The 21,840-nt window shown below is 37.4% G+C and overlaps 4 protein-coding genes across 11 annotated transcripts in view; 1 reads left to right on the top strand and 3 right to left on the bottom strand.

The window, feature by feature from the left end:
• The first annotated feature begins 4,329 nt into the window (after nucleotides 1–4,329).
• LOC143892700 (shaggy-related protein kinase epsilon) lies at nucleotides 4,330–16,793 on the top strand. 2 transcript variants are annotated; one of them, XM_077397500.1, is made up of 13 exons: nucleotides 4,336–4,577; nucleotides 11,510–11,679; nucleotides 11,820–11,912; nucleotides 12,990–13,049; nucleotides 13,197–13,469; nucleotides 13,553–13,627; nucleotides 13,700–13,756; nucleotides 14,243–14,383; nucleotides 14,812–14,862; nucleotides 14,955–15,050; nucleotides 15,149–15,232; nucleotides 15,406–15,508; nucleotides 16,551–16,793. In XM_077397500.1, exons 2-13 carry the CDS (start codon nucleotides 11,566–11,568, stop codon nucleotides 16,631–16,633), a joined length of 1,230 nt encoding a protein of 409 aa, XP_077253615.1. In that variant the 5' UTR covers nucleotides 4,336–4,577; nucleotides 11,510–11,565; the 3' UTR covers nucleotides 16,634–16,793. The 2 variants fall into 2 exon arrangements, with proteins under 2 accessions (XP_077253616.1, XP_077253615.1); XM_077397501.1 differs by lacking the exon at nucleotides 14,812–14,862 and having other exon boundaries at nucleotides 4,330–4,577.
• Nucleotides 5,152–5,526, bottom strand: LOC143892110 (uncharacterized). The gene has a single exon (XM_077396576.1). It carries the CDS (start codon nucleotides 5,524–5,526, stop codon nucleotides 5,152–5,154), a length of 375 nt encoding a protein of 124 aa, XP_077252691.1.
• On the bottom strand, nucleotides 5,638–6,995 carry LOC143892109 (uncharacterized). Its single transcript, XM_077396575.1, has 2 exons — nucleotides 6,386–6,995; nucleotides 5,638–5,963 (listed from the first exon to the last, which is right to left on the bottom strand). Exons 1-2 carry the CDS (start codon nucleotides 6,993–6,995, stop codon nucleotides 5,638–5,640), a joined length of 936 nt encoding a protein of 311 aa, XP_077252690.1.
• A 1,904-nt stretch (nucleotides 16,794–18,697) lies between the features above and the next one.
• The window catches only part of LOC143892701 (uncharacterized), a 40,165-nt gene continuing 37,022 nt past the window's right edge, over nucleotides 18,698–21,840 (bottom strand). The window contains exons 11-13 of one of the 7 annotated variants that reach the window (XR_013255589.1): nucleotides 20,363–20,561; nucleotides 19,993–20,098; nucleotides 18,699–18,979 (exon numbers count right to left, since the gene is read on the bottom strand). The gene's annotated coding sequence lies outside the window, so the exon portion shown is untranslated. The other 6 variants (XR_013255585.1, XR_013255588.1, XR_013255591.1 and 3 more) reach the window with 6 other exon arrangements.

Raw genomic sequence — 21,840 nt, 5'->3', positions numbered from 1 at the left:
ATAACGAGATATGGATGAGGAAGGGTTACCACAAAATGCCAGAACCACATGTTATAAAGTCTGGATGATTCCATCAGTAGTTTGTTTCTATTTTAGATTATGAAAAATGTTGTTTCACCGAAGCAGCATTCGGCTGTTGCATTTTGGACGGAATCACGCGTGATTTTATTGGATTTTTTTTATGGGAAATCTTGCAAGAATCCATTTTTCGTTACGTATTTCATTGATTTAACAAATTGAAGCGGAGAAATGCGTTGATTTTACAAGCAGCAAGCTTAGTGTCATACATCCATCAGTAGGGTCATCCTCTCAACGGAACATTGTTAGAACTTGTTATGTATGAATGTCATTTGCTTCTGTCGTTTCGTTCAGATATTTAGACAGAGTAGAAGCCTTGAAGACACGATCAACTGCAACGTCGAGAGGCAAGTTGCTATTTTCTTGCATATTATAATACCCAATGAGAGGGTTCGCAATATTAGAGCTTTCATTAGGCGTTCAGGAGCCACCGTTTAAGCACATTTCAACAAGGTTTTGAAAGCTATTATTGGTATGCAAGGCCAAGCTTTTCCTTTAGTTTGAATGCTACGTGTAAGGAATCCTCAAGCAATCCCTGTGCAAAAAAAAAGCACTTTTCTTCAACTTTATGGTGCTTGGTTTCCAATGTAGTATCAAAATCTACAGAGATTACGAAACAAGAAACAAATGTAATAATTGCATGTCTGGTGACATGCCATCACTTAGATTTCCATTATGAAATAACCCCAAAAGGAAGAAAGTTCATTGTAATCCTCCCTTCTCTCTCTAACTCTCCCTCTTCTTCTCCCTCTCCCAGTTTACTTGCATCCAGACATAATAAAGCACACGACTTTACATGGCTTTACCAGGGTTTTAATTGCATCCAAATTTTTGCCCCCTCCATGGGCAGGATGTTGGATGCAATTAAAACCCTGCTAAAGCTAGCCTTTATTCTGTTTGGATGAAAGTTAACTGGGAGAGGGAGAGGGAGAAGGAGATGGATATATATATATATATATATATATATATATATATATATATATATATAGAGAGAGAGAGAGAGAGAGAGAGAGAGAGGAGGGCGAGATTATATAAAAATCTCTTTTTTAGGCTATGTTTGGATGCCAAGTAAAATGGATCCTCAAGCAATCCCCGAGTAAAAAAATGCACCTTTTGCTTTTCTTGTGGCTTACTTGCAGTGTTTGTTTGCCAAAAAAACACCCAAATCCTTAGAGATTACCGGACAAGAAAAATGTGCAATTAATGCATTTCTGGTATTATGGCAACACTTCTCTTTCAATATGAAATATCTCAAAAAGGAAGAGATTTTTAGAGATTTCTGCGTAATCCTTCCTCCTCTCCCTCTCTCTCTCTCTCACACTTTCTCTCTCCCTCTCCTCCTCTCAACCGATTAACTTTGCATCCAAACATGAACTTTACTCACTCTTTGCTTTGCTTTACCAGACATTTAAAATCCTGCCCACTCCATGGTGGTTGCTTACCTAAATAATGCTTAAGAATACTTAAGCATACAAACATAGCCTGAAGATACTTCATATGTAAATCTATGTGATGCAACCTCACCAGACATGCAATTATTACACATGTTTCTTGTGTGGTAGTCTCTAGGAATTTGGATGTTACATTGGATGCAATTACTACACATGTTACACTGCAAAGATCTAGCTGTTTTCAGCCTTGGCAATTGAATGGGTTTTGTTAGAATATGTGAGATCTCACCAATAAGTTAGATTAGGCAACTATGGTTTGATTAGGTAGAATAAAATCACATCTTCCAAGGTTTGATTTTGATTAATTGGGGAAGATTATGTAGGCAGGCTAGATTAGGTACTGAGATTATCTTCTCATATCTTGCCAAATATCTTTCCATAAATCTTGTGATACTAGTTTCTATGTTTATCCTCTTAAGTGTTCTATATAAACACTAATTAAGCTTGATTGTAAGATAAGCAAAGATTAGTGAAATTTTTTAATATTTTACATGGTATCAGAGCCACCGATCTTGGAGTGACCACAAAACAAATAGCTGCTATCTCCGGCGGACGGCCGATCTAGCCGTCTGCCCGGCCACCATTGCTCCTACATTATCTTTCTCAAATTAACATCACTAGTACTGCCTTCCTTACAAGCTTCATTAGTTTCAATATCCTTGCATTCTTTTCTCATCTAATTTTTAAGACTTTCTTGGTTGCTTTCAAAAACCCCTCATCTTCTCGAATGCACCCCTCTTATCATCTTGTGCTAATTACACGGTCTCCTTATTTTGCTGTCAACACCTTGACAAAAAAAAAAGGAATTTGCATTTTCAAAACACATATTTGATATTGGCACACTTTTTTTCAATGTCCAATTTTTCGTCGATAACTGTTGCCACCATTCCTAGCCGTTATTTGTCGCTTTCTCTTCTATTTCTTTCCTCTCTTTCTTTATATTTTTGTCTTTCGCCTATTTCGGTTGAGGTACCTCTTTGTGGTGCGTGCCCGAAATAAGAGCTCTACTCAGTTGAGGGGCCTCTCTCCTTGAGGTTTATGCCTGAGAGAGCAATTTATTTTTTTCATAAGGATTGGTATCTCAAGCTGACCCGTGAAGTCTGCCCATTGAGGCTTTCTTTTACCCATAGAGGCGATTTCTTGCCCATTCCGGTGTTGGTCAATTGTGACCCATTTTTCAGAATGTTCGATATTCTAATCCTAGTGACTCGCTCATTCAGGCTTGAGTCCAATCCAGTTCATTGAAGCTCTTCGCGGCTCACCTTTTAATGCGACACATTCTTCAATAACAGGCGGCCATCAATCGTGACAATGTGCAACAAAATTGGCAAATTTTTACAATTTTTTTGGATATTCATTGTAATGAAACGTATATCGATTTTCAATCCATATACGTTTGAGGGAGCATGCTACAATATGTGAGATCTCATCGATAAGTTAGATTAGGCAACTATAGTTTGATTAGGTAGAATAAAATCACATCTTCCAAGATTTGATTTGGATTAATTGGGAAATATTATGTAGGCAGGCTAGATTAGGTATTGAGATTATCTTCTCATATCTTGCCAAAATCTCTTTCCATAAATCTTGTGATACTAGTTTCTATGTTTATCCTCTTGAGTATTCTATATAAACACTCATTAGGCTTGATGGTAGTGGCAATCTTCAATATTTTACAGGTTTCAAGCTTTTGTCCAACTAATTTTCTATAATTTTTTTACATAACCCAAAATTTTCTCTATTTTTCAACAAAATTTCAATCGTGCTCCTTGGAATTTCTCTTTACATGGAATCAATTGTCAAGGAAAATTATTTTTCGAAATTATTTTTCTTTAGATCCAAACAACCCATGAAAATTCAACTATTCATTATTTGAACATCCTAGACATCCCAATTTTACATGAATCTTTTTATTTGCCGTGCTTTATGAGAATAAAGTAAAAAAATTCCATCAAACATCACTTTTCAAGCTTTTGGCAAACCCGTTTTCTACTTAACTGTTTTTGAAGAAAATTTTAGACCTAGATATTGTTTTCCATGAAAATATTTAGGGGCCGTTTGGATACACGGATTTTAGAATCCAGGTTTTTAGTTTGAAAACAGTGTAAAAGACGGTTAGAGACGAGAAGAAGAGGACCAGCCGTCGTTTTGGACTATTTTTTACTTCTCTCCCTTCTTTCCATCGGCAAGAGAGTAGCAGATCCTCCCATATTTACAGGTTTTAGAAATCATAGGATGTGGGAGAGATTTTTAGAACCTGTTTTTCTTGCTTAACATCCAAGAAACACTGCCAGGACAACATCCAGCTTCATTCATACTCTCTTACACTGTCTTCAAACTAAAAACCTGGATCCTAAAATCCGCGTATCCAAACAGCCCCTTAGCCAACATCCGTGGGGACAAGTTCAGACAACTTTTTGGGACACGGGGTTTACTAGGCCTTTTCGTGGAAAGCCATTCCTGGCTGGTTTTTGCACGTGAAAACAGCCATACATGTTGATTTTTTTGGGCATATTTTGTCTTATTTATTTAATTCCTCATTGGATAGATTACCATTGCCCTGTGATAGAAACTGGAAGGGAGATGAGTTTTCCGCTCCCACTGTTGGACGTCATATCACGCTAAAAGGAGGGCGCATAATCCTACAGGGGGCGAAAAGATCTTTGCCCGAATGGAAATGCAGAGGCAGCAACGTGACTCACGCCGTGCCGAATCATTTTCTGCCATGTGTCGATTGAAGCTGTCATTGGCCAGTGGCTACTCACTGCCGCGGACTTGAAAAAATCTTTTAACTGGATTTAAGGAGTTGTCTTGCGTTCCGCGCCAGACTGCAAAATCAGGCGTAAAACAGAGTCCCAAGTACAGACGTTTAGTCAAACGTGCTAGGAAAATCTCTCTCTCTCTCTCTCATATCGGAACTGATTTCTAGGGTTTTTGTTGTTCCATCTCTTTTCCTGTCTCTTTCCCTCATTGTATGTATGAAATTGACGGACAGAAGCTCCGATTTGCCCTTTCACGGCAAAAATTGCAAGTCTCTTTCAGCAGAAGGTACTCCGATTTCTACCCTTTTTTCTCGTTTTCCCCTTTCATTTTACCAATGTCTTGGTCATTTTCTGTGTTTTAGGTTTGTTTGTCCATTTTCTCAACAGCTTTTTTCAATTCAAGACATTATCAGTAATTAGATTAAGATTAGCATAAAGTTCTCCTTCCTTGTCAAGCCTCCTGAGGTTGGGGCTTTCCTAGTCGAAGGGTCGGTTAAGAAGAATATTGATGGTACTAGTAAACTACTTAACGTGATTAGTTGTACTGTTTCGAAAGCCTCGCATTGGGAGGGGGATTTTCTGGCCCAAATTGTTGGATTGGTTTCAGGGATGGAGCCAGGGATTTGGTTTTTTTTTTTTTTTGGGGAGGGGGGGGGGGGGGGGGGACGCGGGGGGCAAACAAATGTTGTTACATAATAACCAATAAGTTGTTAATTTGTCATTAAGTATAAAAAAGCCTTGACGGCGCCTCTTTCTTTCCAATAATATTTTGGTCTTAGCCATTCAAAAAAAATATAAAAGCTAAAAAGGTGTCATAAACTATAACTCCCAACAACTTTCAATTAAAAAATCAATTACATTTATTTTTCCAGGCATACAGAAAGTTTGGTCAAATGTCCTCGACGAGTTTGCATAATCGCCTCATTCTGAACTGTCTTGAAAGTGTCATTCTCAATAAATGTAATCAAGTTATCATTCATCCATTGATCTCCCATCCTTTTGCGTAATTTGTTCTTCACAATGTTCATTGCGGAAAATGCCCTTTCAACTGTGGCAGTTGCAACTAGTAGGATTAGCGTTAAAGTCACTAATAGGTAAACTAAAGGATACAAGATATTCTTTTTCCTCTCAACCATCTTTTCAGCAAGTTGCCCAACCCCATGTAATGTTGAAAATTCAGCATCAGAGCGCATATCGATAATAAATGTCTCGAGTTGATTGTCAAGAGTAATCATTTGAACTATTGAAAAATCAGATGGGTAAAACTGAGCAAGCCGAAGCAATTTTTGCTTATCAAAAGCGGCGAATGAATTGGTGGGATTCAAGCATGCAATGCAAAGCAATAACTATGTATTTGTCTCATCAAATCGGTTGTTAAGCTCTTGAAGTTGCATATCGATAACGGAATAATAAAGATCCGCACAATAGTGATGTAAATTTGTCACTTTCCGAGCTTTACGCCGGGATCGACATCGAGGAAGGTACATCTCCTCCATGTTAGGAACAACGATATCATGTTTACCACAAAATGTACAAACATCTTCAAAAAGAGAACTCCACCCACTTTCTCTCATATCTTGTAAGCGTTGTTTGGAAATATTGACTAATTTCATCGCATTCACAATGTCTTGATCTTTTCGTTGCAATGCCTGCAATAATTCATTTGTAATTCCTAACACAAATTTCATTAAATGCAGGGTAAATATGAAATCAAACTTTTGGAGTGAATCCAACAACCTAAATGCTTCACCTCTCTGCTCTGAATTCGAACCATCTTCATAAATGATTTCAACCACGTCAATCACAGATGAAAATAAGACCATCAAACTAATTAGAGAATTATGGTGGGAACTCGAACGTGTATCTCCAGGTCGTTTAAGGCTAGTCTCTTGATTCAAACCACGACCAGTAGGAAGCTCATTTTTCTAAGCGCTTCAATAACCTGTGCAGTTCGTTTTTCACGAAGAATATCGTGGCGCTTGCATGATGCTCCAACAAAATTAAAAATATTTGTAATCAAGTCGAAGAAATTTGCAATTTCAGGATGGTTTTTTTTCAACTGAAACTAGTGTCAATTGAAGTTGATGGGCAAACCAGTGAACATAATAGCAGAACTGTTCTCCAATAAAATCGATGTCTTTAGACCATCCAGTTGACCACGCATGTTACTTGCCCCATCATATCCTTGACCACATAATCGAGCAATGCTTAATCCATCTTTAGCTAACATCGACTCGATTGTCTCCTTAAGTGTTAAGGCAGTAGTATCGGTAACATGTGTGATACCTAGAAAACATTCAATCACACGCCCACGCAGATCCACATAGCGTAAGACTATAACCACTTGTTCCTTCATTGATATAACACGTGACTCATCAACTAAAATAGAGAATAGTGCATCCCCAAGACTATTCATTGGTATTAGTAATTTCAACTGCCCCAGCATTGCTATGTCCTTCCGTATATCAGGTGCAATTAACTTAAGATTTTCAGGAGCATTTTGTAGTACCACACGATTAATATCATCATTATGCTCGGCAAGAAACCGCAATAATTCTAAAAAATTGCCTTGATTAGAGTCATCGGATTCATCACGGCCTCGAAAAGGTAATCCTTGTTGCTGTAAAAAGCGAACATAGTCAACTGGTGCATTCAAGCGAATTCGATATTCATTCCGATCACGATCCGACTGGTTTTTCATCATCGTCAGAATACTTTGACTTTATTTTATCAAATCATCACATTTCTGGCGGGCTTGATTGTGGGCACTATTATGACGCCCAACATGACTTTCAAAATTTTCCTTTTTTTTCCAGTTTCTAAATCCTTCAGTAACAAAAGAATCTCTTCCTCCGTGAGCCCCAACATCAGGCCTAAAAAATAACAATATAAGCAAAATGCAACGTCTTTTTCTGTACTGTATTCTAACCAATCGGCATCCTCGTTAAACCAAATAGGGTTGAAACGGTGTGACACTTTTCCAAATTGTGTATTTGGAAAATTATGATCTTTGGGTTGGCAAGCTCCCCTTTGCAAATAAGCTCCCCGAATTTGATCCCTTTCATTAGGATGATAATCGGAAATCCGAATTCGTAATCCTGGATCTACAGGGAGATCTGCAACATTAATCTCAACTCGAGCTCACTTTGAGGAAGATTGTGCTAACTCTTCAGTAGCATTGGAGTTTTGTCCAAGGTTCTCCATTTCCTCGGAATCTACATCATTAAAACAAAAATTGCTTTCAGTTTTTTCAGCTTATTCAATTACATAACTATTGAAAGATTTGTCTTTTGACATAAATTTTCACTTAATTGTTCTTGATGGGCAAATTATAGACTTGTAAAATTTCAAAATTATCTTAAATAATTTGAATTATTTTTCCTAGGATAACTATTTTTGTCTATAAATGATTTTGATCTTTCTATAGGTTATTTATTTTGTCTTTAATCAAGTATGCAATTCTCTATGGTTGATCTAGAAGTTATAGAAATATTAAGTATAGCAAATCAAAATTGAAAATTTCAACATTTTATAGAAGTATAGGCAATCACAACAGAAATTATTGTAGTATGCTACATATCAATTGAAATGGAATTAGCTGTAGTTAACTAAACACTATGTAAGCAACACATTCTTTAGTTAAAAAAACTTACTAGTAGAAGGAAGGTCGAATGATTTTGGCTTCAGAAAATGCCTAATATCAGAAGCCATGTAATCTTGGTCTCAAAATACCTCAGAGATCATAAGCCCTGGTACAGAATCAAGAATAAGAATAAAAAAATACGTAAGATAATCAAGTCAAAAAGAGAAGAAAAATCGATAATACAACACCATTAGTCCATTGATGTATAATACAATAATGATGAATTTATTGGTATTGATACCTTCAAGAAAAAAAAATAATGAGGAATTGATATTGATACCTTCAAATCATCTGTGCCCTCTCAAGGAAAATATTTCTAGAAACGTTTGGAAGTTTCTAAAATTTCCTACTTTCATTTCCTAGTGAAAACAGATAACTTGAACCACTGTTATAATTCTTATTCAGTTTTGAGTAAGAGGGGTTTCAATTTATGATGGCAGAAATGTCAGAAATTTATAATTCCTACACGATGACAAAAATTTTCCATGAATAATTCCTACATTATGACAAAAATTTTCCATGATGGTTTCATTTTATAATTTTCCAGCTACCTTTTTCATCTGTAAACAATCTCCTCTGTATCTTTTTCATTAATCCTTTGATGAACATGATTTTTTATTAAAAGATACAAAATGGGTCGATGTAATCATCTAAGCATAGGGGGTTAGTTTTCTTAGATCCAACAGCAGCCCACTTTTTAAGAGGATGTTTTTGGATCAGACATCAAGGATGTTGTTGGATCAGACATCAAGAGTGTTAATTTTGTCTCAATAGAGGGAAAGATTAGAAAGAGGGAATGAGAGATTGACAGAGAAAGAGTGAGAGATTGAGATTGAGAGAGAATCAGAGAAAGAGGGAGAAGGAAAAATACCTTATTGAAATCGCCAGTAGGTAGAGATGGGACTCGTGGAGAACTGGAGATTGAAGGAACAAAAACCGTGAAGATTGGAGTTGTGAATACGTGAAGGTTGAAGGCTTGATTGAAGCCTTGAAGAACAAGAAACCCTACCTAGGCTAGGCTCAAGGCAAGAAGGTGAAGAAGACTTTTTTTTTTGCAACTTCTCCGTTAATTGTATCAAAAGCACTATTTTTTAGGAACTTTCCCTAAAATTTTGAAACGAATTGGCGTGGAGTAAATCCGGTTGGGAAGAAAAAGACGAACATAGCATGTGCCCTTTAATAGAAAAAATTAGAAACTAAAAAGGGGGCAAAGGGTATAAATGTCAATTAGCAGTAAAGTTATTTTTTATTTTTTTTAGATTTTTTAAGGGGGAAAACGCCCCTCCTTGCCCCCTAGATCCGTCTCTGATTGGTTTGTCTTACGCAATCCCCTACAATGATTGTGATGTGGAGGGTGCAAAAGTTCATGTGGCTTGGAGCAATGTTAAGTTGGTCCCTCAAATGAGGGGTTTAAGGCGATCTCCCAAAACCCGATATGGTTGTTTAGGGGCCGTTTGGATACGTGGATTTTAGAATCTTGGATTTTGTCAAAATCTAGGATGGGGGACAAGAGAAGAAGGAGACCGTACCTTTCGCCTCTCTTTAGAATCCTAGATTTTAAGTAAGAAATCCAGGTTTTAGAAATCTGTCCCTCATCACGAAATTTTTAAAACCTGCAAACATGGGATGATCTCCTACTCTCTTGCTGACGGAAAGAAGTGTGAGAAATAAGAAAACGACGACTGGTCTACTTCTTTTCTAGTCTCCCATCTACGATTTTTAGGAAATCCAAGATTCTAAAATCCGTGTATCCAAACGACCCCGTGGGGAAATGTTTAACATTTTGTGGGATATTGAGTGCTTCTTTTCTCATTTTGTGGGATATCGAGTGTTTTTTTTTTTTTTTTTTTTCACATTTTGCAATGCAGTTTGGTTGCACGGCATAGACTCGGAGAGTAGTGGAATAAGTAGTCAGCAGGTATGAGCCAGGCAATGGATTTGCCTGGAATTACCTTGGAGAACAGTTTCAAGTAGTGTTTGGTTGTGCAGCATAGACTTGGAGAGTAGGGGGTATCATTACCAATCTATATAGAGAGAGAGGGAAGAGAGAGAAAGAGAGGAGAGAAAAAGGCACTGTCCCTAAGAAATCTCAAGCAAAATTCTACCATTTTGTGGAGTTTGGTTTGGTTGTTATGAGGAGAGGACTAGAATGCCACATATGCAAACATGCAATAATTACTCTACAGACATTTCAGGGAGTTCAATGCTATATTGGCAACCAAATAGGGAATTTTCTGATGTGACACCCAAATGCCAAGCAAAATCCCTAATCCTCTCTAGCTTTTGTGCAACCAAAGGAAACACTTTTGCTGACTTTTGTTGGCTATTTCTGGTTTTTATAGCTCGAGTGTGAAGATTTGGCACGGGATGCCAAGATTGTAGCCTTTTTTTCTGCTCTTATATTTCTCCTTGTATTTCCCTTGCTAGCTTGGTTTTTTCTTGATCAATAAAGTTTCCTTGTTAGAAAATAAAAATAAAAATGAAGAGGCATGACAACAATTTTTCACATAAATCTTACCTTAGTAGAAAACTGTTTAACCTCATTCTCGACTGAAGATCCAATGAACACATTGTTTTAAGGAAAATAGTCTGGCTAATTAGGCTTTTTTTTTGGGACTGCTCTAAAATAGAAATTAGGCCTTTTGTTTTCGGACGGCTCTTAAATAGAAATTAGGCTTTATTTTGGTTGATCTAAGGACTATAATTGATCATAAATCAATGGGCTTGTTTTAAACTTTAAACTAGGTAGGTTCCAAGGTGTATTGGGCTTATGCATGTGTAGTTTTGATATACTTTAAAGAGGTTAATGAATAATTACTTCATTTTCCTATTAGATATTAGATTTTACCTTCCTTTAATGATGTTTGGACTTTGGATTGAATTTAGCGTTGTTCTATCTCTCTCTAGCACTGTTTGATGGATCTATTACTTGTTTATATGGTTGTTCATTCTCTAGCCAGTTTTCTACTTGTTGTAGATTCCTAGTAGTTTACTTTCATTGGTAAACCTTAAATATATGTAGCTGCATAGAATCATTTTCTATTTAGAAAATCTCTTATATATTCTATTTTTTGCCACGTGCTTCTGCACATCATAAGTAGTAAATCTTTTTTACCAGCATGTCACTTCTTTTTTAGGTAATGTGCTGGTTTGTGATATGCAAAAGCACCTTATGAAATTGCAAGGTGGTTTTTAGTGAATTTTTTGGTTCATTTGAATCTGTTCTTTATGCATCAGTAATCAGGACTTGCTTGACCGATAAAAGAAACATATGGAATTACAAGAGGCGTCATATGCCAATTGGGAAGATGGATGGGCACTAGGTGTTTGTTAGTCCTTCAAAGCTAACTTGCACTCAGGAATCTTAATTATTAATATAAACAATTTTAAATGTGATATTATCATTCAAAAAATAAATAAATTTAAATGCGATATTTTGATCTAGACGTCTGCAATGTTTTGCTGTGTTAACCAAAGTTGTATTCATATCCGATTTGAATGTGTTGTAGATGTCATCCCGGTCTGTCTCTCTATCTCTCTTGCTGATATATTTTCTTTTTTTATGATAAAAAAAGGTATCTGTCTTTGAGTTGAAGGAGTGAGAGACTGTGTTATTGGCTCTTCAAAACATATGGCCTCTGTTGGTGTAGGACCTCCTTCAGCAGTCGAAAATCCCAGTGGAAATACAATGTCTGTTGATAAATTGCCAGAGGAAATTAATGAGATGAAGATTAGGGATGATAAGGTTGAGTATGCTATTCTTTCCCAACTATTTTGGGCAAGATTATCCTCTGCAGCCTCCACGCCCCTATCTCTGGTGATGCTTTGTTTTGAATTTCTTTTATATTTCTTATTACTGACCAATACGTATATGTTTTGGGGTAGGAAATGGAAGCGACGGTTGTCGATGGAAATGGCACTGAAACTGGGCATATAATTGTAACTACAATTGGTGGTAGAAATGGTCAACCAAAGCAGGTATCTATTGGCAGAAGTTGAATTTGTTTGATACATATTATGGTTATAACCATGGTTCTATAGTTCCATTGATACGTGTTGATTTTGGCTACCATGCACCAACATAACTAAAAAAATCCCGTTTATCCAGGAAATATTTACACTCATTCCATTGATAAGATGAATAAGCTAGAAAAGTAATCGAAATGACATGATCATCAACTTCTAAAACTTGTGAAATATCTATGTTTAGAATGAGCCTAACTCTACTAGGCATCCACGTCACCACGTACATCACTAGGTGTTTGATCTTGTTAAACCATTATGGAAAATTGTCTTTACATAATGTTTCCAAGTGTGTATTTGTGCTTTGCTAGCATTTCTTGAACTTTCATATTAAATGTCTATTGTTTCCATGGACGCCTATAAATCTGTACGATTTTTAAGATTTCTATGGACTTCCATAAAATTTCACGGAGTACTACTTCTTCCATGGGAACCTAAGTCTGGGCCAAAACCTGAGTTTGATTCATTGATTATTAACTTGAAAGGATGAACTCCATGATACAACGTAAAGAAAACATTAAATCTCTAGGGTTTATTTTTTCAATATGTCAGCGTTCTCTTTTTTGTTAATAATAATGATTTCTTGAGAAAAAGAAAATATATGGCAGGAGAATTAAAATATCAAAGGAAAGGAAGGTTGTAGCATGAAGATAGAATGGAAAAAGGGGGCTTACTGGAAAATAGCACAGAAAATGGGAGGCATGTTTGATTAATGTTGGCAAGGGTTCCACAGGAAGTAGGCATAAGATAACAAATTACTTTAGCTCTTAAGTATATGAACACATAAACAGCGACTAGGTATTAGGACTAGGATTCGGGCTTTCCACCATCAATTTTCAATCATTTGTTTGTTTGTTTTTTCCCATTAGGCTATCTGTTATTGTTTTATTTACTTTCATCTTGTGAAGGGAAATTTAGAGGCAAGGCATATGCAAAGAAAACCATATGTTCATAGGAGTCAAAGGTCAAAATTCAACATCATAGCAACCTGTTTAGCTTTTATGCTGAAATATGCTCCCATTTATACCTCAGACTATAAGTTACATGGCGGAGCGTGTGGTCGGACATGGATCATTTGGTATAGTATTTCAGGTGATTCCTTACATTCCTGATTCACAACCAATCTTTTACGATGAAGTGTTTACTTATTTATTACAGTGGCAGACTTGTGAAATTTGCTTCTGGCCTATCCAGTTTAAAATTTATAACTGTTCAGCCTCAATTTCCTTCTTTTTATAGGCCAAGTGCTTAGAAACAGGAGAGACTGTAGCAATCAAGAAGGTTTTGCAGGATAAACGGTATAAGAACCGTGAGTTACAAACTATGCGCCTTCTTGATCACCCCAATGTTGTCTCCCTCAAGCATTGCTTCTTTTCAACTACGGAGAAGGATGAGCTCTATTTGAATTTAGTGCTTGAATATGTACCCGAAACAGTTTATCGGGTAGCAAAACACTACAGCAGGGCAAATCAGCGCATGCCTCTAATATATGTCAAATTATATACGTATCAGGTCTGAAATTTTTACTAATTTCGCTCTTATGTAAACATTACTTGATTGTCCGAGAAAGAAATCTAATTCTGATAAATATGTAGATCTGTAGGGCATTGGCATATATTCATGGCGGTATAGGAGTTTGCCACAGGGACATTAAGCCGCAGAATCTGCTGGTTTGTATGAAGAAACTAACCAATCTTTCCTGTTAACAGTCAACTGCTCCTCTAACCCTTCATCTCTTTCAGGTTAATCCTCATACTCACCAGCTCAAACTATGCGATTTTGGAAGTGCAAAAGTGCTGGTATTACATTTAGTTCTTAATCTTAGGTTTACCTCATTTTGCTTTTTTTTTCCAACCCAGCATATTTTATGATGCTACATGTGGACACAGAAATCTCTTTCATAGATCATGGTTCTAAGTACGAATTATACATGGGATTTGCTACGGACCATCGCAGAAGGCATTTTGCAGCTGGGCTGGTGCATGTGACAGCTGCCACCTCGGGTGAATTAAATGAACAAGACAAAATCTGAGCCTGTGTGGCTGTTCTCACATGGAACAGCCCAACCGCGAAATGCCTTCTGCGTTGGTCCCTCCATTCCTTCATGAAATTCCACTATTAATAGAAGGTTTTCTACCTCTCTTTCTTTTGCTTTCTTTTTAAGCTTATAACCATTCAGCGACAATTTTTTTAATTTTTTGTGAATTTAGTTTTTTATTGGGAATTTATGCCTTCTCTCGTTGTGTAATTTATAACTTCCATGTGCATACATTTATCTATAACAGGTCAAAGGTGAACCAAACATATCTTACATTTGTTCTCGTTATTATCGAGCACCTGAACTCATATTTGGGGCTACTGAATACACAACTGCAATCGACATTTGGTCTGTGGGTTGTGTCCTTGCTGAATTACTACTTGGACAGGTTTGTTGCAATCTGGCAAAATGGTTCTGTTTACATCATATGTGGTGAAACTAGGGTGGCAATGGTTCGGTTTCGGTTCGGTTCGACCCCCAAACCAAACCGAACCGAAATTTGAATCGGTTTGGTTTTACCAAACCAAAACTGAACCAAAACAAAATTTTCGGTTCGGTTTCGGTTCGGTTCCGCCAATTTTGCCACCCCTTACTCATAATAATTGGAAATATTCGGTTTCGGTTCGGTTTGATCCCCAAACCGAGCCAAACCGAAATTTGAATCGGTTTGGTTTAACCAAACCGAAACCGAATTTTCAGTTCGGTTTAGGCTCGGTTCCGGTTCGGTTCGGCCAATTTTGCCACCCCTAGGTGAAAGTCAGGAAAAATACTGATATTTTTTTTTGTCTTTTTCTTGCTCATGCCAAATTTATCTAGCCTCTCTTCCCAGGAGAGAGCGGAGTAGACCAACTTGTAGAGATAATCAAGGTGCACTTTCTAGAGTCCATGCAGAAGGAAAAAATCCGTTATTTGGTTGAATGAATTTAGAAAATCAGATATAATTATTCCTATGCTGGCAGGTTCTTGGAACGCCTACACGGGAGGAAATCAAATGCATGAATCCGAACTACACGGAGTTTAAATTCCCGCAAATCAAGGCTCATCCATGGCACAAAGTCAGCACCCTGGATCTTGTTATTGACCTTCAGATGTGTTCATCAACCTTGATTTTCTTCTTCCACGTACAAATTTCACTGTTTTAATATTATTTCAGATATTCCACAAGCGCATGCCTCCAGAGGCGGTAGATCTTGTCTCAAGACTTCTTCAATACTCCCCCAATCTGCGATGCACTGCAGTGAGTACTTTTTATTCTTTTTTCCTCCATCTATCTAATGCTGGATTTTGAATTCACTTTTTTCTTTGAACTCATCTTTCCAAATTTCATCGATCTGTTTATCAGTATTTACTACTGTTTTGTTTGTTACACTCAACCTAATTACTTTTTAATTTATTGTTTATGATATGCAGGTGGAAGCCTTGATCCATCCGTTCTTTGATGAACTTCGTGACTCTAATACTCGTCTTCCAAATGGGCGCCCCTTGCCTCCTCTCTTCAACTTTAAACCCCAAGGTTAGTTACAGAGGGCCCTCACCATTTCCTCTAAATATTCTCATTAATGGGATTGATAGAACCCATGAAAACACAAGGGGGATGCCCCGTATCATGTCAATGAGGTCATCACTTCCACCTATCAAACTGGTGGAGGAATGCATGTTATTTCCCTTCTGTTATAGTATTCCTTATAGGGGCGCATTCATCTTAGTTAACAAGTTCACATTCCCTCGATGAATTTTGATTAGTAGCCAGTTGAATTAGCAATTTACGACTTATTGAGTATTGTTAAAGTAGAAAAGAATAAATAACGCCTTCTCCAACAGCTTAAGCTTTTGGAGTAACTGGTTGTTTCACATGGTATCAAAGCAAAGGTACTGGGTTTCGAACCTCCTTGATGTCAAAAATTCCACATGCAATAGTCAACCCAAAAGTGGGGCTACATGAGCCAAGTGTAGGCCAACCCAAAGAAGAGGGGCCACACATCGGGGGGTGTTAAAGTATGAAAGAATAAATAACGCCTTCTCTGACATCTTAAGCTTTTGGAGTAACTGGTTGTTTCACAAGTATTTAATGGGTGTTATTGTAGAGTGGTATTTTTTAGCTATTGGGTATGCCGTTTTTGGCTTAAGCAGAAAGCTACATCTGAACAAAAATAGGCTTGTCTGAGCACTCTTATTTATTATTTTGAGCGCATTATAAAGGGGGTCACTTAAGTTCTTCGTAGAGTACCTTATGTAAAATTTATCCATTTCAAGTTCTATATTTATGGCTCTACATATGGGTGCTAATTATGAAGTTGCCTTCTTTAAATTTACACAGAAATGCCCACTATGAGAAAAGGCATTTTTGTGGACTTCCTCGCATATATTGAACTAGCTGTAAATTGTACGAAAAATACAAGACTTCTTAATTTGGTATGGGACAGACGTGGTAACAATTGACAATCTAGTGTTTGGATGCAACCATACAAATATCTTGTACTATTATAAATTACCTCTCTCTCTCTCTCTCTCTCTCTCTCTCTCTCTCTCTGACATGACTGATTATATATTTGCAGAACTGAAAGGAGCATCTCTGGAGCTCCTAGCAAAGTTGATACCAGAACATGCTCGAAAGCAGTGTCCATTCCTTGGATTCTAGATAGGCTGATTGTGTTTAACTAAGGTATGCACAAGTGGTTGTTCAATTGTACCATATATGTCCTCTATGTAGTTTGAAGAAATAGTCCTGGTTGTTGTTCATTGTTTCTTCCTTTTCCTTCAAAATTCTGACTAATGGAAATGGTTCTTTTTTTCCTTAACCCTACATGCCCATTTTCATCGCCCAACATGCCTAGGGTTATGGAGAGAAGGGGTTATTGTATCCAAGTACTGCTGTTGTTAGTGCAGCAAATTCCCCTTCACATTTTCATTTTAGTTCTCAGATACTTATGGACCTTCCTCAACCTCCTTAGTTGTATTTTGACACTGTATCAATTGACTTGTTTTGTCCAAGCCATGTTCATCGAAAACCTAGGGCATGTACACGTGCATGCACAGATATACACCTCATCTGTATATTTGAAGGCATAGGATGTTGCTTTATCGTACCTCCAGGTGTTCTTTTTGGCAACTTTAGTTTTGGGTTTTTAGAATTGATGTTGAGTCCAAATCTGATTCCTGAAAAAATGATGCATTTGAAACTCTTTGTAGAATTGATTTTGAACTTAAATTGATTCAACTTCCCATCAATTGATTCTACAACCGCGAACCAATCACCCAATTTTGCCAAGAATCAGTTTTGTACTCAAAATCAATTCTCAAAACCCCAAAACAAACAGGACCTAAGTAATTCATGGAGGGAATACAGTTTCACATCTCTAGGGCATGTTTGGCTGCCATGAATTTGCTTTCATGATAAATCGGGGTCTCCAAGTGGTGGAGATGAGGGTCAAATCCGTAAAAATCTGGAAACCAAATCCAGGAACGAAACAGGCTGTGTATCAAAAATCATTCCCATAGGATGCTCCTAGTAGAGGAATTGCATATTATGGAAATCTTGATAGTTCGGAGGGTTGGGATCATATTATGGAAATGACTTTTAGGGCACAACATATTTACGTAGTGGCTAATTAAATGAAAGGGCTGGAGCAAACCTAATTTTTCAATGGCCTAATAGGCACAAAAGATTAAATAAGGTGGAGCCTTGTGACATAAGAAGGCTCCATAATTCAATGTATAAAATTCACTGCTCAAACGGTTGGGTGCACCTAGTCAATGTAACCCTTGGTTCACGGTCATTCTATAGTTTCAAAATTCTCCGACTTGATAGTACCTTGTATTTTTAATCCCCGTTCTAAACTTTAAATATCACAAATAGATATAAAATTCTCAGTTTCCCTAGCAAAACACTTCCATAGTAGATATAATTGTTCGAGGTCTTTAGAGGAGTATTGATAGAGAAATTGTGGGCATCTGACCTGGGTATTGGAGGTCTTTAGAGGAGTGTTGATAGAGAGATTGTGGGCATTCTTGTGACTGATCGGTACAAAGGATTCTAACGAGGGGGTAGAGGATTCTTAAAAGAGGTGCTTCTTCAAGGAATTGTGTTGAGATGAAACTCAGCGTTATCAAATTATCACTGAGGACAGCTCCTTCAACTTAGCCAGATGGGTGACAGACGGTAGAAATTCGCAGGTGCTAAGGAAACCATGGAAGTCTCAGAGGGACATAACACGGTACCAAAATGTTGTAGCGGTCTGTTTTTGTTTGAGGATGTTTCAGAGAATAGATTTACCTAATCAACTCTTCTTTGAGGATGTTTTTGTTTACTGTCAGTTTTTTTTTCTGCTTTATCCTAATGTTTTATTTTTCTAGTTGAATTTTCCTCTACTCATCCCCTCTTTATCATTCAAACAATATGACAGGAGACTTGGGCTTCGATTGGTGTTTAAACACACTTCATAACTAGCTTCCCCTCTATTGTTGTTACTGGCTGTCTCATTGCTATGAAAGAAGGGAAAATTGCCACAGGAAGGAACCTTTGGTTTATGCCTCCCCTGCTGGGGGGTCTCTCCATACCTGAAATTTTTTATTTTTTTTTGGTTGTTGTTGTTGTTGTTGTTTTGTGTGTGCGCGCGACCAAACAGCACTGTTACTTCATTCAATCGGACTCGAAGTGGCAAAAAAAAAAAAAAACAGGTGGGAAATTGCTGACATTCATCAGGGGTTAAAAGAAACTTACCTTTTTTCCTGTGGTGGTTGGTCAAAAACATGCATTGTAAACAGAAGGTTCATAGTATCAGCCTTTAAAAAAAAGGAGCAACCCTATTTGAAAAGTATTAGTAGTATCCACCAAATGAAACTCCTATTACCAAACCAAAAAAAGGTGTTCCTCCCAAACCTGAGTCACAACCACACAGCAGCCTCACCTCGAAAATACTACATAATATGTATCCCTAAATTTAGGGAAACCGTGATTGATTGAAAGAATCTCAACATCCTAGGGCTGCAAAACCAGATGAAAATACCAAGCATCCAATCAGATGAACAGTTACATATACATAAATAACTGAAAATATAAAATTTAGAAATACATAAATGTATTTTGAGACTAATGCTAGTCAAGCAGCTATTTTGCCAGTTGATGATACTAGGGTTTCCATCGGTTATCAAGTGCTAGCCTAGCAAACTTTAAAGTCGAGTTTCCCTGTTTTATTAGGTAGCTTTATCAAGGAAAAACATCAGAGTGTGCTTGAGGAACTTTTTCTTCGCTGCTCGGGGAATTTTTTTTCATGGATGTATTTTTCTCCATGTTCTGAGTTAATAGATTAGCAAGGTGTGCATATGAAACGATGCAGTTGCTCGACTAGTCTCGAGTCATTTATTAGCTTGCTATGATGAAGGAAGCTGGTTATTGTTCTTGCGTATAAATGCCTTCCGGCCCGAAGCGAGATAGGATTGTAAGGACAGACGTGAAGAGATTAAATAGTAGTCACACTGAAACAAAATGGAAGGGAAGTATTCAGGAATTCTGAGGCATGTAGAGCCTTATTTGTCTTTTCATTGCGTGGTTTTGATCTTGGCACTGGGTTGCAAACCCGGAGGCTCGTGAATAACTATCAGGATTTTAGGAGCTCAATGGGACCAAATCTTCATTTCCATACAACCATCTATAACCCATAAACAAATAGAGAAACATTTAATGGTAAATTTCAGCATAAATAAAGCATGAAATGAACGGTAAGTAACAAACCATCAATGATGAATACTTCTACTTCAAGCAGTTATTGAACATATCAAATAAATGACTCAAAGATAGGATTTTGAGGTTCAAATAACTGATTTTTATTCGCTGATTCATTGTTGTCCAAAACATAAAAGAAAGATCTAGGGCCTGAAATTTTATTAGAAAATGACAAAAGGCTCAAAATATGCTAGCTTAACTTATGGGTAAGGTTCCTACGGGTTTCCAAAGGCAAAAGGGGTCATAAAAGGGCTGAAATCAAGGAAAAATCTCACCATAAAAACGCAGCAGTCCTTTCACTTTAAATCTTGCCAGCAAAGAGGTTAAGAGAATGGGGGAGAAGCCCGTTGCAGCGTTCCAAAACTCCGGACAGCAGTGTGCCTCCAAGTAAAGGATGAATTGAGTATGAGAGGAGAGAATAAGACAAAGAAATCAAGAAGAGAGGAAGATAACGAGATAAGAGTGAAGAAAGCGTGAAATATAGGAAATAATAGAAATAGAGAGATCAAGAGGGAAGAGAAAGAGAGAGTGGAAGAGGGAGTTAGGAGTGCCAAAAGAGAGAGAATGGAGAGAAATCAGAGAGAGGGATGAGTGACGGGTGGAGAAAGAGGGAGAAGAACAAGGGGAGGAAGAGGGGGAACTCACTTTGTAGAAGAGAAGGGGAGAGATAGTGACGCCCTAGGGCGTGTTGGAGAAGGGAGGCCGTCGACTCCTCTTTTCTTCTTTTTCTTCACAATATTTCAAAACTAGGTTTTCTCCCCTCTTGCTATCTTTTTTATATTTGCTTTATTCGTGGGCCCCTTTGCTAGCTCACTTAAATGAAAGTGAAAAAACTGGCATACCCCTACTCACAAAGAAGAAGAATTAGTAGCATAGCATAATAGGAAAAACTAGCTAAACAAAAGGGTAAAAGGCAAAAGTGGTGTGTGCAAGGGTGGGCCCTAGATGATGTGGACATCCCCCACATCTAGGATAATCCAATAATGTCAAATAAGTCCAAATAAACCAAAATAAATAAGTGCAAACATAATAAAATAGTGATCCAACGGTCGGATCACATCACACTGCCAGTGGATCTTAGAGGCTTCCTTTGGAACTCTAGATGGTCCTTGTGTTCCTGACAAAGGTGGTAGAGGTTTACCTAAGTCTCTTACAATGCAAATAGTAAATGGACACCTTTTGACCTAATCCTGAAGTGCACATCCCGGTAGCCGTGGCTTGAGAGACTCAGTCTTTCGGCTTGTCATTGTTCATGATACTTTTCTTGCTATTTTGCATTCGAAAGAATTTTGTTTGCCACAAAGGGACTTGTTTGGTCAGGATGGTTTGCTGGTTGCTTGATAAAGGGTAAAGGAGTAGGAGAATACTGAGTCCTTTCATTTTCATACGGACAGTTAAGCTGTGGGAAGAAAGATAAAGGAATTGATTTTGTACTACTTTATGAGGGTACAAGATAAGATTTAACACACTCTAAAACCATATAGAAGTTACAAATATGAAACAAGATGATTGACTGCAAGAATCTCAATATCCCAAGGCTGCAAAACCAGATGAAAATAGCAAGCATCCAATCAGATGAACAGTTACATATACATAAATAGCAGAAAATATAAAATTTAGATATACATAAATGTATTTTGAGACGAATGCTATTTATACTAGGGTTTCCATCGGTTATCAAGTGCTAGCCTGGCAAACTCTAAACTCGACTTTCCTTGTTTTATTAGGTAGCTTTATTAAGGAAAAACACCAGAGTTCCTATTCATTGGATAAAATGAATCAGGAATGCCTATGAGCATATATGTAATGGCTTGATCCACAATGAATCAATAAAAAAATATTACCACGACAAAATTAGTGAGGTAATTTCAAGAGAAAACTTATCCAATGAGGACAGCTATTCCAAGAATAATGTATCCAAGTATTGTATCCCAATGGTGAACAAGCACAAGAGTTCAAAGTGACTATTCCAACCTCGGATAAAATTAATCTTGCCATCCTCGAAGACCATCTTGACGCCTTTCTTGCTTAATGACTTACGATTAATATGGTTTATTACTCGCATTCAATGAACTGTGGGAAATGGGGCTAATGTCTTGTGATCGAGGCTGTTCAATACAGTG

The sequence above is a fragment of the Tasmannia lanceolata genome, unplaced genomic scaffold (genome assembly GCF_043159265.1).
Source record: "Tasmannia lanceolata isolate RefF3 unplaced genomic scaffold, GAP_Taslan_0.1 ptg000015l, whole genome shotgun sequence".
Taxonomy (NCBI): Eukaryota; Viridiplantae; Streptophyta; class Magnoliopsida; order Canellales; family Winteraceae; genus Tasmannia; species Tasmannia lanceolata.
The sequence above is the reverse complement of the archived record's forward strand: the minus strand, read 5'-3'. Positions and strand labels throughout refer to the sequence as shown.